Source organism: Uranotaenia lowii, chromosome 3 (assembly GCF_029784155.1).
Source record: "Uranotaenia lowii strain MFRU-FL chromosome 3, ASM2978415v1, whole genome shotgun sequence".
Classification (NCBI taxonomy): domain Eukaryota; kingdom Metazoa; phylum Arthropoda; class Insecta; order Diptera; family Culicidae; genus Uranotaenia; species Uranotaenia lowii.
Window position 1 is genome coordinate 113,898,835 of NC_073693.1, and position 16,025 is coordinate 113,914,859.

Below are 16,025 nucleotides of genomic sequence, written 5' to 3' on the forward strand. Positions count from 1 at the left end.
TTTTCATTTTCAACTGAAAGTCCTTCACCCTAGTAAAATTTTTCAATAGTTTATGTATTAATTTAATTTGATAAATAGAAGAATATATTTAATATTATTTCAAGAGTGCTTATGATCAAATTAGACATAAACCTTTTTATTAAATAGAATTCTTTCAATTATCATAATAAAAGGCTTGAAAAATAAATAATGAATTTCAATATAATAACTTTATTTATTTTTAATACATCATACTCAATTCTACTGAGTACTGACAAAGTACATGTTGGACAATGGGTGATTTCGTGAATGAACAATAAAAAGCTGGCAAAAAAATAATAATGGAAAATTTAGCAAAAACCAAATACAAATTAATCGAACATTGCGCATTAAAATTTAGTTTTAAAGTTACTACTTCGGAACATTTTTCGAACTTTTTAAAGATAAATTAAATAATCATGGTCGATTGAAAAAAAAAAAACAAATAAATATTCATGAAAAGTTCATAAATTTTCTATTGCCGGTTTTAAAGTTTGCTCTGAACATTTTTGTCACCTTCAATTGAAATTTTGGGTCCTGGGAAGAACAGAAGGTAGAAACTATGTTTTTCTTAAATATTAAAAATTAAGATTTAAAGACCAATGTTTTCAGAACACAAATTTTCGACAGCACGGTGTCCCTGGCAGAAAAGTTTTTTAATAATTCAAAAGCTGGCACTTTCTTCTTTCATTTGAACCTCGATTTTAATGTTCCATAGGGAGGTCCAAAACATTTAATTTTTTAAAGATTTAATAACCTTTCTAATGGTTTCATCAAAGATCAAATCATACAAGTCACTGTTAAAACGAGTGTTTAAGCACTGACTACTCTGACTGGACACTCGATTTCGTTTGTTGGATAATTTTTCCAGCAGTATGCATTATCGATTTCAGAGTGCGCATCGATCGATTTGAAGAATTGCTTTCCCAGTTAGGAAGTGCCAACAAGCTTTTATGGAAAAATAGGAAATTTAGATGAAACAAATGAAGATGAAGATGAAAAGGTATATTTTTCTTACAGGGCATTTTTATCTTAAATTTTTCAGATTCGCAATACCGACGGTAGGTGGTGTGTGGGACGCCTATGGTCGAATGTTTACAAGAGCACATTCTCTCAGGGTAGGCATAAGTATTTCCCTTCAAGTCGGCCGAAGGAACGGCAGTCAGTCTCAGTAGCGAACGGTATCCTGGTGGATGATCTCTTGTAGCAATCGGAGTTGCACATTTGGCGACCGACAGGACATTTTTAAGACAAATTAGATTGTTTTTTTTTTTTTGTATTCGGGAAAGCGCATTGATAAAACGAACCTCTATTAGAGATCATCCACCAGGTAAGAAAAGTGAAAAGTATTGAGAAGAAGTAAAACGTAAACAAAAAAAAACAGTATTGCCAAATTAGATTAACTTATATTTGTGTGATAAAAAAGTGCTATTTGAAGGAAGGTGATTTTCGTAAGTTCAGTATGCGTCGAAAGGACTACTAAATTTAGGTTGTGTGTTGAGAGGACCACTTCAAAAGCCTAAAAAGGATTGCGTGTCGGAAGGACAGCTAGCAGTTGAAGTGTGTTAAGAGAACGATTCAATATGAACACAATCGAGAAGATAGAATGCGAGTTGAGAGGACCGCAATAATGTAATATGCGTGTTGGGAGGACCGCAATATTGATTTGAGAATGCGAGTTGGGAGGACCGCAATAACAGTTGAGGAAGCGAGTTGGAAAGACCGCAATAATAGTTCTAGTATGCGAGTTGGAAGGACCGAAATAACAGAATGCGAGTTGGGAGGACCGCATTTACAGTTTGAAAGAGGACCAACAAAAAATAGATCAAGAATGGGAGTTCAGAGAACCAAGATAGCATTCTATGAACGCGGGTTGAATTGTCAACAATAAGAAACAACTTTTTTTTAGAGGTGCAAAAGAAGAAAAGCGATTTGTTGAAACAAGCGGATAGAAAGCAGCAGATACACAAATGTGTGATGCACATAAGAAAATCAAAATAAAAAGATTTCAAGAAAATTTATTTGAATAGTTTGGAGAAGATTTGTCTTATGAGTAATAATAATTAAACGTTATAAATAAACGGTTTTCGAAAAATCAGGAGCGTCCAAATATAACGAGAATTGAGAATCCACCAAGCGTCAAGTAAAACAGTTGAAAGAACATTTTGTTGAATAAACCACTATTCAGAAGTTATTTATTATTTGTCTTGTATTTTTCTTAGCTGTAAATTTAGTATAATTAAATGTAGTTTAATAAATTTTTTGTAGTATTTCATATTAAATTTTAGTAATTTATATCAAAAAATGTACATGGATCTCTTAAAAGGAAATATTATTTCCACTGAGATTCATGTTGTAATTAAGTTTTGTAACGTAACATCTCCTCGCACTAAGTAACAATATTATTAAAGTTCTCAGCATGAGTAAATTTTTGTTCGCGTTTGTGTTTTTCCTTTTGCTGTCAGACATGCTGAGAACAGTTAGCGTCCATTACCAGGGGGCTCATTTGAGCTTCTTGGTGTGGGGGAGTGTGGCGGGCCGCTAAGAAAAAAAAAAAAAAAAACAATAGTTTGGAAGATGTTGGATTATAGAGCAGTTTAGAGAGTTTTTAAGTTCAAAATATTATCTGAATGCAAGATACACTCGCCATAAAAAAAAAACTGCGTATCAAGTATGATAGAAAAAATTGCTTTTGGGATTATTTATACTGTTTTCGAAGAATTTCGTAGAAAATTTTGTGACATTAGTAAGCTGTATTGATGATTACGATTCTTTCAACAAGAGGTGGCAATGAAAATCCCTGGAGGAAAAGTGATAGTTTTAAAAAAAACTAGAAACCCTTGATATGATATAAAAGATTAAACTTGTATCACAGCATAACACAGAAAAAAATCAAGTTAGATTAATGTGAGTTCCTGAAGCAATCCTCAAGAACAAAAAAAGTAAAACATGACAGATTGACCATGTTAATTCTAGAAAAAAATTATATGAAAATGAAATTCAGATTGCAAAATAAAATCTTTGTAGTAGTATATAAAAGTGTTACTTCAGTAGAGGAACAGTAAAATAAATTATCTCACAGTATTTCTTTTAATAGGATTCAGAGATCAATCAATGTTCTTTATTAAAAGATATTACAAAAAATTTACTCAAAATATAAATGAAGAAGCCTCTACAAGTTAAAATTAAGCAAGTCTTGAAAAGAAAATATGAGGTTATAAAAACAAGGCCTGTTGGAGTTTTCGGCGAACATGAGTATCTGATTACCGAATTACCTACTAACAAAATCGATTTTTTTTGTCAAGTGTAGATCAAATTCAAACAAGTTGAAAGTTCTTTTTTATGACAACAGATTGAAACAGCAGAGAGACGAATTATTTGAATCTTCAGAAACTAGAACTCATGTTTCAAGTCCAAAAAGGAAATGTTTATTAAAAAAAATCATTTTGAGGTAGTTCGAAAGCTCGAATCAAATCTCGGTACAAAAGTGGAATAAAAATACAGCACATTATCCAAACATACGGCCAAATTGCGTTTACGAAATAGTATGGGATCTGAGACCGCAGATACTATTTTAGTAGAATAGATCAATGCAGCTAATTATTTATTTTAAATTCTCGTAGTACCGTATTTGCTGAGGTGGAAAAGATAACTTCGGTTGAATGGTGGCAACCCTGCCTCCCAAAGACTGGGCGTTTTCAGCCGAACAAGCCGATAAGATAGGAGGGAAAAAGGAAGAATAAAAAAGCATCTAGTCTGCCTTACGATGCGCATTCACACATAGCATTGAGTCGCAAGGTATAGGGATATGGAAATGGAACGCTATTTTCTTTTCACTACTGAACAGAAACCTAACAATCTGTTAAAGTTGGGTGAAATTTTATTTGCATTTAACTTGTGCATGGTAAATCTTCGTACAAACTCGCTTTTGCCGATGTATACACCAGGATCATTTTACGCCCACCCCAGCGAGCGGGAGCGAGCATGACGCTCATGATCAAATATCGAATCGAGGTGTGTGTGTGTGTGTGTGTGTGTGTGTGTGTGTGTGTGTGTGTGTGTGTGTGTGTGTGTGTGTGTGTGTGTGTGTGTGTGTGTGTGTGTGTGTGTGTGTGTGTGTGTGTGTGTGTGTGTGTGTGTGTGTGTGTGTGTGTGTGTGTGTGTGTGTGTGTGTGTGTGTGTGTGTGTGTGTGTGTGTGTGTGTGTGTGTGTGTGTGTGTGTGTGTGTGTGTGTGTGTGTGTGTGTGTGTGTGTGTGTGTGTGTGTGTGTGTGTGTGTGTGTGTGTGTGTGTGTGTGTGTGTGTGTGTGTGTGTATGTGTGTGTGTGTGTGTGTGTGTGTGTGTGTGTGTGTGTGTGTGTGTGTGTGTGTATGTGTGTGTGTGTGTGTGTGTGTGTGTGTGTGTGTGTGTGTGTGTGTGTGTATGTGTGTGTGTGTGTGTGTGTGTGTGTGTGTGTGTGTGTGTGTGTGTGTATATGTGTGTGTGTGTGTGTGTGTGTGTGTGTGTGTGTGTGTGTGTGTGTGTGTGTGTGTGTGTGTGTGTGTGTGCGTGCGTGTGTGTGTGTGTGTGTGTGTGTGTGTGTGTGTGTGTGTGTGTGTGTGTGTGTGTGTGTGTGTGTGTGTGTGTGTGTGTGTGTGTGTGTGTGTGTGTGTGTGTGTGTGTGTGTGTGTGTGTGTGTGTGTGTGTGTGTGTGTGTGCGTGTATGTGTGTGTGTGTGTGTGTGTGTGTGTGTGTGAGAGCGAGCACGATGAATGAATTCCCGATTAGCTCGCTCGACAGTTCGGTATACTGCTATCCATATGCGTTAGTGAGATGCCACTACAGTGTCAATCGGATTGCACTGCACTACGTCCGATTCTTTACGAATCGTCGTAAGAATGTGGGAGATTTTTTCCCTGTTGGTGTTCCTAACGAGCCTATTGGGCTTGGGCCTGCTAAAAAAGAATAAAGCTTGCTCTTTACTCTTACACAGATTTCCATAAGAATGCCAGCTAATCGGAGTGAAATTGGAGTGAAGGCTATTTCTTTCTCTGTTTAACACACGAGAAATCAAATACCGGGATTGCGAGCGCGACCGTTGCCCATAGTAAACAGTCTCTTTAGGTGTTCCTAATGTTAATATGCATGTGCGCCGTTCGCTAGGACGCAAACACCAGAAGGGAGTTAGGAAATAACGCGTTGGCATTTTAACAAACGTTGGCGAAATTAGCTTATGAGTATCAACGATGCAAAGTGTGATTCAAAAATTCGTTATAACCCGAAATTTTGAATGTAGAAATGCAGTCTCCGAGAAAACTTGAACGAGTTTTCGTTAGCAAAACAGTTTGATTGGTACAGGCATCCATTCCATTTTTTGATGTGATAAAATAAAACACCTTTTTACGCATCAAGCGACCCAAATTTCAAAATCAAGAAAATTTCAAGGTTTCAAAGTTAGTTTGATTGAAAACATAATAAATATTGAGGTCAAATCAATATGTACGATAAAAAATTCATTACGGAAAGAGGGTAACAAAACAAGACAGGGTTTTTTAGTATTAATTATCAATTAGTATGCGAAATACTAGAAGCTTTGATGCATGATACTGAGAATTTGAAATTTTGTTAAGAGCTCCAACTGAGAATTAACTTAAGATCATATGTTAATTGGCTTGAACTGAACTGGTTGCGATTATTTTGGACAGTGCTAACTCTTCACTTGCTTCAAGTGCGAAATGATAAATCTAAATTCACAAAATTGAATTCTGTTAGACTAAATTTAACGTTCTATTCAATGCATTTTGCTAACATTCATGAAAAGTGTATTTCAATAAACAGAGCAACAGAGTAACAAAACACATGTTATTTTTTCATTTTTTTTTTTTCTGAGCAGAAGGGACATGTGTGGGACGCCTATGGTCGAATGTTTACAAGAGCACATTCTCTCAGGGTAGGCATAAGTATTTCCCTTCAAGTCTCAGTAGCGAACGGTATCCTGGTGGATGATCTCTTGTAGCAATCGGAGTTGCACAGGTGGAAAAATTAGCCAGAAAATGATTGGATTTTTATTCTATGTGTCATATCACCACTGATAAACTGATATAACTCTGCACCAGATTTCCATCAACCAAAGGTTCGTGTCTTAATTGCTTAGTAAGTGATTAATACACTGGTTGTGATGGGGCGCTAGCATTCAAAAATTACTCTACGTGTTCTAATGACACGCAGAAAATATATAGAAATTTCCTTATACCATGCATTTTTAGTCTGCTTAAATTTTTCTGCGTGCAATAGTATAAGTTGCTATGGTGTTCAATTTGTGTTATGTTTTCCTCCCAGTGAAAAAAGGTCCCGATGGTTGAAATGTACTAGATTCATTGAGCTTTGAACTTTGAGGAACAAAATTTGAAACGAGCCTTCATATGAAAATCAATTCTTCATATTTAAAAAAAACTATTCCAATTAATAGGATATTAAAATTTCAAAAATAATTTCATGATATAATTGAATTAAATTTTAATAGTGTAGGATCAGGCTCGTTGTTTCGGAATTCAAATTTTTAAAATTCTTGAACGGGTTAATTTCCGGCAGCAACCGATAATATATTTTCCACTTCGTAAAACTTTCCGTTACAAATTTCGTTGACAAAGTTGGCGAAATAATGACTGGCTTTTTTTGGCGGTTTAAGAACAAGTAGTTTAAATCCAATGCCTTATCCTAGCTTCAAACCTGACTGAGGCTAAAACTGACAGCCTTTCCTTCTCGCTAATCTAAATACTCTCTCTCCCATTGCTAGAGAGGTAATAGAAAGATGAGTTATGCGAAGCTATAAATACACACTTCGTTGAGAATATTCAAACAGTTTTTAAGAATTAATTTTAGCAAATGAATGTAAGCTATAGATTTAAAGACTTTCAAAGCGAAAATGTTCTTTATCTTATTGAGGTACAAAACGCAGTACTGTATAAAAGGATCTTCTGATGAACGATTTAGTCTAAGCATTTTATTGGAGAATATAGTTTTTTGATCATCTGAACAACATAAATAGAACTGATCCGATACATTGAAACTAAAATCTAAACTAACAGAGTGACATAACTCTTCATAAAAAATATTTTCAGATTGTCAAATAAAAATTGAATGATTTTTAAAAATATCAAAATTTAGCTATTGGTATCATTACATGATCAGGAAACGAAGCTTAGGGAATGATGAGCTAGTTGGCACCAGGAGCTCTGGGCAAGAATGGAAAAATTCGTTCACCAGCATGAACGCTAATGATTCTCAATCACCGCTCCGTTCACGATGATAGCATCGGCGATGCGAGCGTGAACAGACGACCGCTGATTGGTCGGATTGGCAATCCGAATGGATGAACTTTTTAATACGTTCGGGTGAACGAACCGATGGCCGAAACGTTCGCCACAGTTAACTGGATCGTTTTTTATTTTCACCACGACGTTCGTTGGGTGAATTGATTCGCAAATGATTGTTGAAACACAATCGCCAAACGATTGCACGATTGCATTCGCGAATGTTTCTGTAACCTGTAAAGGATTGCACCATCAGGTGCTTGTTTTTCGGCTAATTTTGATTCATGATTCTATTATAATTTATGTTCGAATAAGAACAGTCAGCACTTTTGCACATTGCGTAGATAACTAAACTGACAAATGGGGGTTTGAAAATGTCCACTCTTGTTTGCGAAGCCTAGGGATTTAGCTTTTGGCTACTGGGACATTTTTTTAACCAAAATTGCCAAATAATCATTTAATTATGTTGAGATTGCAAGAATACAGAATACAAAATTATTACTTTTATGTGCGTCACATAAAAGTTATAAAATCCCACACATAAATATTGTAAGCTGACATAGCACTCAAATATCTGCCTACATCCGGGCGATTACGTGCTTGCCTACTTGAAGGCGTTTTGTTTTGTTCGAATTGGTTTTCGGAAGGAAATAAAAAATTGTGAGGTATTGGCTCGAATTTTTTTTAATTTTTTATTGTTAATTGAAATGACTATAAAAATGCTAAGCCTAATACGTGCGTATGTTTCACGTTCGTATCCCATTGGGACATAAAAGCGAATTCCGCACCGGAAAATCAGCAGCTAAGACGACGTTTATTCGACTGAAACAATACCGACGGCTTTGATCGACACCAGGCCGACGTCCTTGCCTCCTATTTTCAAACCCCCCATTGTCAGTTTAGTTTTCTACGCAATGTGCAAAAGTCCACACTTTTACTAATTATATGTTGAATGTTCCTATTCGAACATAAATTAAAATAACATCATGAGAAAAAAAACCATCAGCGAGCGCGGGGGCTAAAACACGCACAAAATTAGCCGAAAAACAAGCACCTGATGGCGCAATCCTTTACCGGTTACGGAAACATTCGCGAATGCAATCTTACAATCGTTTGGCGATTGTGTTTCGACAATCATTTGCGAACGTCGTGGTGAAAATAAAAAAACGATCCAATTGAACGCGGCAAATGTTTCGGGCTTCGTTTCGTTCACCCGAACTTATTAAAAGTTCATTCATTCGAGATTGCAATCGTTAGTGTTCATTGTGGTGTGTTAACTTTTTCCTTTCCCGATTGCTTCAATTGGTGGTTAGAATTGAATGAGTTCACCACGGATTGCAGATTGAATGTACTTCGATCCGATTTTTTCCATGCTTGGCTCTGGGCGATGAATATTTTTCTCCTATGCAGGGGAAGTTATATCGGCTTATCAGTAATATCACTGTTATCAGTGCTTTTAGTTTTTAGCATTAAATATTCATGTAAAAATACAATCTTTTGTAAATATTTGATCAGGATTATCGTGAGTAAAGAGCATTCATGAGGATGAAAATGAAAAAAAATGTCTTCTGCTTTTTTTAGAATTGAGTAATATGTATTTTGAGTGTACAGGGTGACCAAAAAGTTTTCGTACTTTTCAAAAATGCTTTAAAACCGTTATCTTGCTTACTTATTAATCAAATTAAACCACCTGGACACAAAGATATCCTTAGAACCTTGACAAAAAGATAAAAAAAAAAAACAAAATAAGATTAACTCAAATTTGCCTCCCACGATCGCAATACATTCCTTCAGTCAGTTGCGAATACCTTCGACGAAGCTCGTTTGCACTTTTTTCCAAATAATAATATTTTGACAGTGATGAAATAATATTTTCACAGTGATGCAGCAGATCTTTATAAGTGATGCGACGGATTTCATTTGACAGTAATGATCCTTGTTTTGTTCTATCCGTTAGTTGTAAATCATGGTGAAACGGGATACAATACAGTTGTTTCCGCTGTTTGTTTGTTTGCTTGTTTGTTTGTTTGTTTTTTTTTTGTTTCGATTAGAGTCGTTTTACCATCTTTATGGCATTCGCGGCTTTATCAACGTTGCAGTTGGCGGATCGCTATTGAAAAACTTATCCGGTACAACTGTGTTCGATATTTACTCTTGGGCTCGAACTCGCGGACATCGGCTCAGAAGACAACAGACTTGTCAACTGAGCTATATCACAAGCCCCTGTTTGTTTGTTTGTGTTATACGGGAAAGTTAAAAAAGGTGATTCATACCTGATCATATTGTTTGTAAACAGTTTTTTTTTTAAATTTTCATATCCGAGCGAGGATTGACAGTGAGAGTTAGTTCCATAACAGATGAGAGCTAAATTTGTGTTCAACGATGGAGCGACGTATGCTTATAGACTCCAAGGCCATGAGGCGATTCCTTGAACAAGAGTTTAGCGATACAATACCCTGAGAGGGACAGTACCATGTGGTGGGAGGTACTAACCCCTGGGAGGAACAGTACCATAATATGGAAAATAAAAACCCCTGAGAGAGACAGTACCACTATATGGAAGGTACAAACCCCTGAGAGGGGCAGTACCATAAGATGGAAGGTACAAACCCCTGACAGGGGCGGTACCATAAGATCAAATGTACAAACCTCAATACTTCAAACCTTCAATACCGCAGTACTGTGAATTGAGAGGTACAAAACCCTGAGAGGGGCAGTATCGTATGATTAAATGCACAAACCCTCGAGAGGGGCAGTACCATGAGAGAGTGTTTTGTGGAGATATTTCAAGAAAGAATTGAAGTGGAAACAGAATGAACAAGAAATTAACAACTGGAAGATTGGCTGCGCTTGCATATAAGAGAGAGCGCTCCTGTTGATGTACTCAGAAACTTTTGGTTTACGAGAGCGTTCGTTTCGTTTGAAAGAAAGACTGTGTGGAGTTTTGGAAGAAGAGAGTTCGATGGGAACTAAACGGAAAAGACATATCAGTTTATGGACTAATTTTGTGAGAGACGGGTTGCGTTGGTTTTCGTGCGAAAAAAGGAAATTTTAGCGAAAGAAAATGGCGGGATCGATAGAAAATAAGAGAAGTGATTAAATTGAGAGAGAATATACAGAACAGGTCGATCGGTCTCGACAGGCAACTACTGCATCATTGAGGCGTACAACTCCTAGGTACATACCCAGCTCTTTAGCATGTCACTAATGCTAAAATCGCCAGCCTTTATTATACTATGTGTGCCACGTTATTTCACGACCGGGATTTGATTTCATAACTGTTGGCTTATAAGACACGGATGCTATCCTCTAGGCTGACAGCACGCATCGTAGAACAAATGTTCCACTTTCTGAAAAATGTAAGGAGGCTTAAGGAGGGTATTTTGAGCTATTCTTGTTAATTTTTCGGCTAAACTTGGTAGCCAAGATTTCAAAGAAGGTATTAGTTGCTTAGTTGATTCGATTTGAAATTTTTGAATTTTGTTGAGTTGTTTCTGTGTTTTGACAAAATTTACCCGGACATTGCCCGGATTTTGGGTCATCAATTTTGAAATCAAATCCCTGGATTTTGCCTGGTTTTTCTATAAAATTTCCCGGATTGCTGAAAAACATCTGGCAACCTTAGTGTAGATATGGAACTTTTGGTTGCAATATTGTTTTAACAAAATAGTTTATTATAAATTTTTTGCATTTTTTTACTACTGTGCACCACAGACTTCATGATTGGTTCTGCGTACTGCTGCGTACTGGGTGCCCAACATCAGACAGACATTGATAATTTTTTTGAGTTGATCTGTCAATTGATGTTTAATAACATTCGCTGAATTACTTTTCCAAATAAAGAGGCTGAAGACACGTGACATTTCAGCCAGATTGCTGGTTAAAAATTGAACCACTACTTATAATTTTTCATCGTTTCAGCAAGAAATTTTTTTTTTCAGTAACCAAACTTACAAAGCCATGACCAAACATGCACGCTCCTTTCTTTAAACTCAAATTTAAGTAATTTTGGTTCAAAACAGTACTTCAGTGGCAGCCCTCAACTTTGAATTTGACTGGGCAATCGCAAAACTAAGTTCTGATACTCAATACTAAGTTCGGCAGCCGAACTCAAATTTATCCTTTTTGTTCGAGGGTTGTTTATTTTCAGGGAGTTAAAGGATGGTTTAAAATTTTTAAACCCGGATGTTGCTGTTCCGGTGCATTGCATTGCAATTACAGAGCGGTGGAAAGTTTTGACACTCCCGTCGCACACACTGCGTCGTGTTCGTTGGTTGCTGTTCCGGTTCGAAGTGAACTCGCTAAGTGTTTTCAGTACGACAAAGTGAGTTCAATTTTCAGTTTATAAGGTCAAACTCAGCTTTGCCCCCTCGCCAAAGGAAAAAAAGGGATCAATTTTGAGTTCGCAGTTCGAATTCCGTTTTGAACCATCGCAAAGAGGAAAAGGAGGTACTCAACTTTAAGTTCATAGAATCGAACTCTGTTTTGAACGTCGGTCATACTTAATTTTAAGTTAAAATAAAGGAGCGTGTGGTTGAATTTGTTAGGGGCCGTTCAAATATTACGTAACACAATTTTCAATCATTTTCAAATTATATTTTATGTGAACCCGAGCAAGGCTAGGTGATAAGTTGAAGAATTGATACAAATAAAGACATTTAAGAAAAATATAACGGCATGTTTATATGACAAAAATTTAATCTACTGAACAATTAAGCAAACAATCTTTTTACAACTGCAAACGCTCCCAGTAGCAGGACCCAAGAAGACAGACTAGCTCCACTCGGACTTCCGCTTCCGGGTTTAGCAGTTGAGGATCCCGGTTTAGCCGTCGAGGACCCCGGTTTAATCGTGGAACTGCTGCCCGGATTAGCTGTAGAGCTGCTGCCTCCTGGTTTGACAGTCGAAGAACTGCTTGGAATCGGAGTTGTAGAGCTGCCACCCGGAGTTGGCGAAGTTTGTGATGCACAAACTGGGGAGTCGGGATCTCCCAGAGCGCATGATCTGCAGTTTTTCACTGTGTACTGTGCTGGCCATCCAGCGCAGTAGTTGACCGTTGTCCAGAAACATCCGGACGCGTAGGTGGTTATATTGTAGATGTTATTGAAAACTTCCAGTTTCAGACATTGGACAGCTGTTGAATTTGTAGCGTTCGCTATGTTGGGATAATATTCCTTGATCCGATTATGGGATACTAGTGCCTGAGCTGAATTGCAGGTTCCGTTTAAAATTGGGCTGTTATGGCAATCACGAAAACTTATTTCACTAATACAGTTGCTGCATTCAAAAGCCAGTACTAGAAATGGAAAATCAAACGTTAGTCGAAAATAATTAAAGGTATACATATTTTCATTGACAGGAAATTTAAACACACTAAAATAGTTCAATTCCAAGCAAGCTAAAACTTGAAAAAGTGTTCAAAATCAAACTTTTGAAGGTGAACGAAAGTATTAGAGAAACATGAGATATCAAAGAAAGAACATAAGCCGTAACTATCATGATTTTTTCGAAAAAGATTCAACGGCTCACCGATGGGATTTGAACCCCGCAATCTCCGCTTCAGTACAACGGCGCGTTAGCCAATTCCACCACATTGAACTTGATGGAATCGACCGATACGAACGTACACATCGAGCTCTGCCGATCATCTGAAACGGAGATTGCGGTTTCAAGTTCTGTCGATGAGGCGTTGTATCTTTGTCGAAAAATTCATGTTTCGACGATTCGGCTTTTTTTTTCTTTGATATGTCATGTCTAATCCTCCAGCTTTGAATATTTGAATTTTTTTTCAGGTACAAAGATGTACCAAGACGATTTCATAACGTTAGTATTTATATAAAAAAGTGTATTAAAACGTATTTTGAATTTTGTTGCCAAAAGCTAAAAATCAGTCACTGTAGGGGCATAATGAGAACCCTCGCTGGGGCAGTATAAGCACCATTAATCGGGGCACAATGAGCATTTTCGTGGAAAAAAGGAGTGCTTTCTATACCCCGGGTGCTTGTTATGCGCATATCTTCCCTATGTATGTATAAGAGTTATCGGTTTTACCAGTAATTTTCAATATTCTAAACACATGCAATTTTCATCTTACTTTTTTTTTCGACTATAGATATTTTAACATCTGTATGTCATTCGGGACTTATATCAACGATGCAGTTGGCGGACAGCGATTTAAAAACTTATCCGGTACAATTGTGATCGTTGTATACTCATGAACTAACTGAATATTCTGATTCAGGGCTCCCAATTTAATCTAAATAAGCTCATAATTTCTTTGCACCTCGGAAAAATGTGAATTTTGTTTGCCTTGTATAACTTATCAAAACCGTTTTGAAGGTAAAGTTGAGCATTAAGAAGAACAATAATCACAAAATAAAATTATGGTATTTGAAAAAAATTCAATTCAGTAAAAAATAAGTAACGATTTTTTTTTCAAGCTCAAAGTGATTAGTTTTAAAGTATTTTACTAGAAGTCTTAGATATTTTTTTATCATTCTGTTAACTATCGTTAGGAATAAAAGCCTGTCACATGGCTCCCATCATGTTGATGTATTCAGTTAGTGTTTTGATGGATGAATTTTGAGGTAAAAATTATTAGATTCAAGTTTTGAACTTATATAGTTACACTTCTTGAAGAAAACCCATTCTAAAGACGAGATAGGATTTTTGAGTGGCAAAATTGGAATTTCAAAACAACAGTTTTGTGAAAAAAGTTACAATTCATAGTTTCAATTTCAATATAATCTTGTAAAATGATATGTATTAGGCTTAAAAAGATTGAAGAATAAGTTCCGCCGGAGGCAGGTTTAATTTATATTAAGATTCCCGTAATTTATTTAGCACGTATCCGGGCCGGACAATTCCGGGCTATTTTATCGGAAAACCTGGCAAAATGCGAGCATTTGATTAAAAATTGTCGATCACAAAACCGGGCAAATTTGGTCAAAACCCAGGAGTTACTCATCAAAATTGAGAAAAAAAAAGTAAACTTTAATTTTTTTTTATTTAAACTTATCATGAAACTTCAAATTGTATTTTAGGCGTCCGAGTAACCTTTCATGATTATTTTCATAAAACATACTCTATTGGAGGCATAAATGTCATTTTTTTTTTCAACACTATTCGTTTTCTTATTTTGATCTGGAAAATAAAGAGAATAAATTCTGGAAAAAATCGAACATTTCCAATGAAATCCGGGCAACCCGGCCGGACCGTACTTTCCCTTATTTTGAATTAATTATCCGGGCAAAGCCGGATAAAACCGGGAAATCTGGCGACCTAAACTTAAAATCTACAATACTCACCCGTGGAAATCGAAAGAACCACTGCGAATGCAACCACTAACTTTGCCTTGAGACTCATGATAAACGACTTCTTTCGAGGTACATCAGCAACTGAATAAAAGCCATTGAGACACCTAATTTTTATAAATATTTTCGTAATCGATGAACACTTTTACAGTTCGATCGTTCAGTTACAGCAGAAGCACTTTAGCAGTAGCCACTTAAGTACTTAGTTGCCTGTATGACGAGTTTTCCTATGAATTGTAGCCTCGCGGTAGAATGATTGAAAAATTATTTTCTAAGAGTGATAGCACGTGTTGTGTTAGCTGATAATCGTGCTATTCAATTAATATATATCATTCAAATTTATTGAGCTAAGAATTTTAAAGCTTTAATGGCTTGACCGTTGAATCAATTTGATTTTAATCGGGTTGAAAACTTGAGCACTGTAATCAGGAGCTTCTTTGAGCACCGGGGTAATATTACACAGGAGAATAGCATGTTTGGTGCCTATGTTTCATTAACGGATTTTTGGAAATCAAATCATTTTTCAGATTTTGTCTCTCATTCCTTAATTTGGTGTAAGGCGTTTTCTGGCATAACACAAGAACGTTTTTGAGATTCGGATATTGATGATTTTATCCCATTTTACAACTTTGCTGGACACTGCAAACCGTTTTTACTTGAACTTCAACTCTCTAGAATTTTTGCAATTTTTTTTCGCTAAATTATTCACAGAAGCTTAGTTTCAATACTTCAGACAATGGTCCGAAAATCAATCAAAACAAACACTCAGGATGCGTTTCCTGTTGGAAACATTCCGATTGTATAATGGGATAGCGCCTCTCGCTACTGCTTCGCCTGGCTGGTATGCAATCTCGATCAGCGCTCCTATCAGCTATGCAAACCGAGTCGCATCATTCAGAATCATCGGTTCAGCAAACATCGCATATCGGAGAAGAGTGAGATACAAACTGATCCATTCTGAATGTAGCTCACTCAGTATCTGCCTGAATTATATGAAATTCAAAATTTTTTTTGCAGGACGAGAAAAATCAAACAGTTGTGCGGGGCACCATAAATTCTCAGTAGTTTTAACGTGACGTACGACATTTTAATAAGAGAACTTGTAAAAATTGAAAAACACGGCGAAAGTGAACAACTTTCCCTCACAAACACAACTGCAATTTGATTTTGATCATACTGATGTTAAAAAACGTTATAACAACAAATAAATTTATTAATTTGCTTTATATCAAATCAAACAAAATACGCTAATGATCGGCTTCATGTATCATTCACTCACTGCCTGATCCATTCACTCCTGATCGAAGACCAACAAGATTCGCCATATGCATTGCGCATTGGTGATATTCCAATTTGATGATGGTGCTGCACTGTTTTGACAGCAAGCATCGTGCGAGGTGAT

The 16,025-nt window shown here is 36.5% G+C and overlaps 2 protein-coding genes across 3 annotated transcripts in view; one reads left to right on the top strand and one right to left on the bottom strand.

Annotated features, from left to right (window-relative positions):
* The window catches only part of LOC129756948 (uncharacterized), a 608,072-nt gene that overhangs the window by 280,072 nt on the left and 311,975 nt on the right, over positions 1-16,025 (top strand). The window lies entirely within an intron of this gene.
* On the bottom strand, positions 11,964-14,698 carry LOC129756949 (uncharacterized). Its single transcript, XM_055754024.1, has 2 exons — positions 14,618-14,698; positions 11,964-12,606 (listed from the first exon to the last, which is right to left on the bottom strand). Exons 1-2 carry the CDS (start codon positions 14,673-14,675, stop codon positions 12,023-12,025), a joined length of 642 nt encoding a protein of 213 aa, XP_055609999.1. The 5' UTR covers positions 14,676-14,698; the 3' UTR covers positions 11,964-12,022.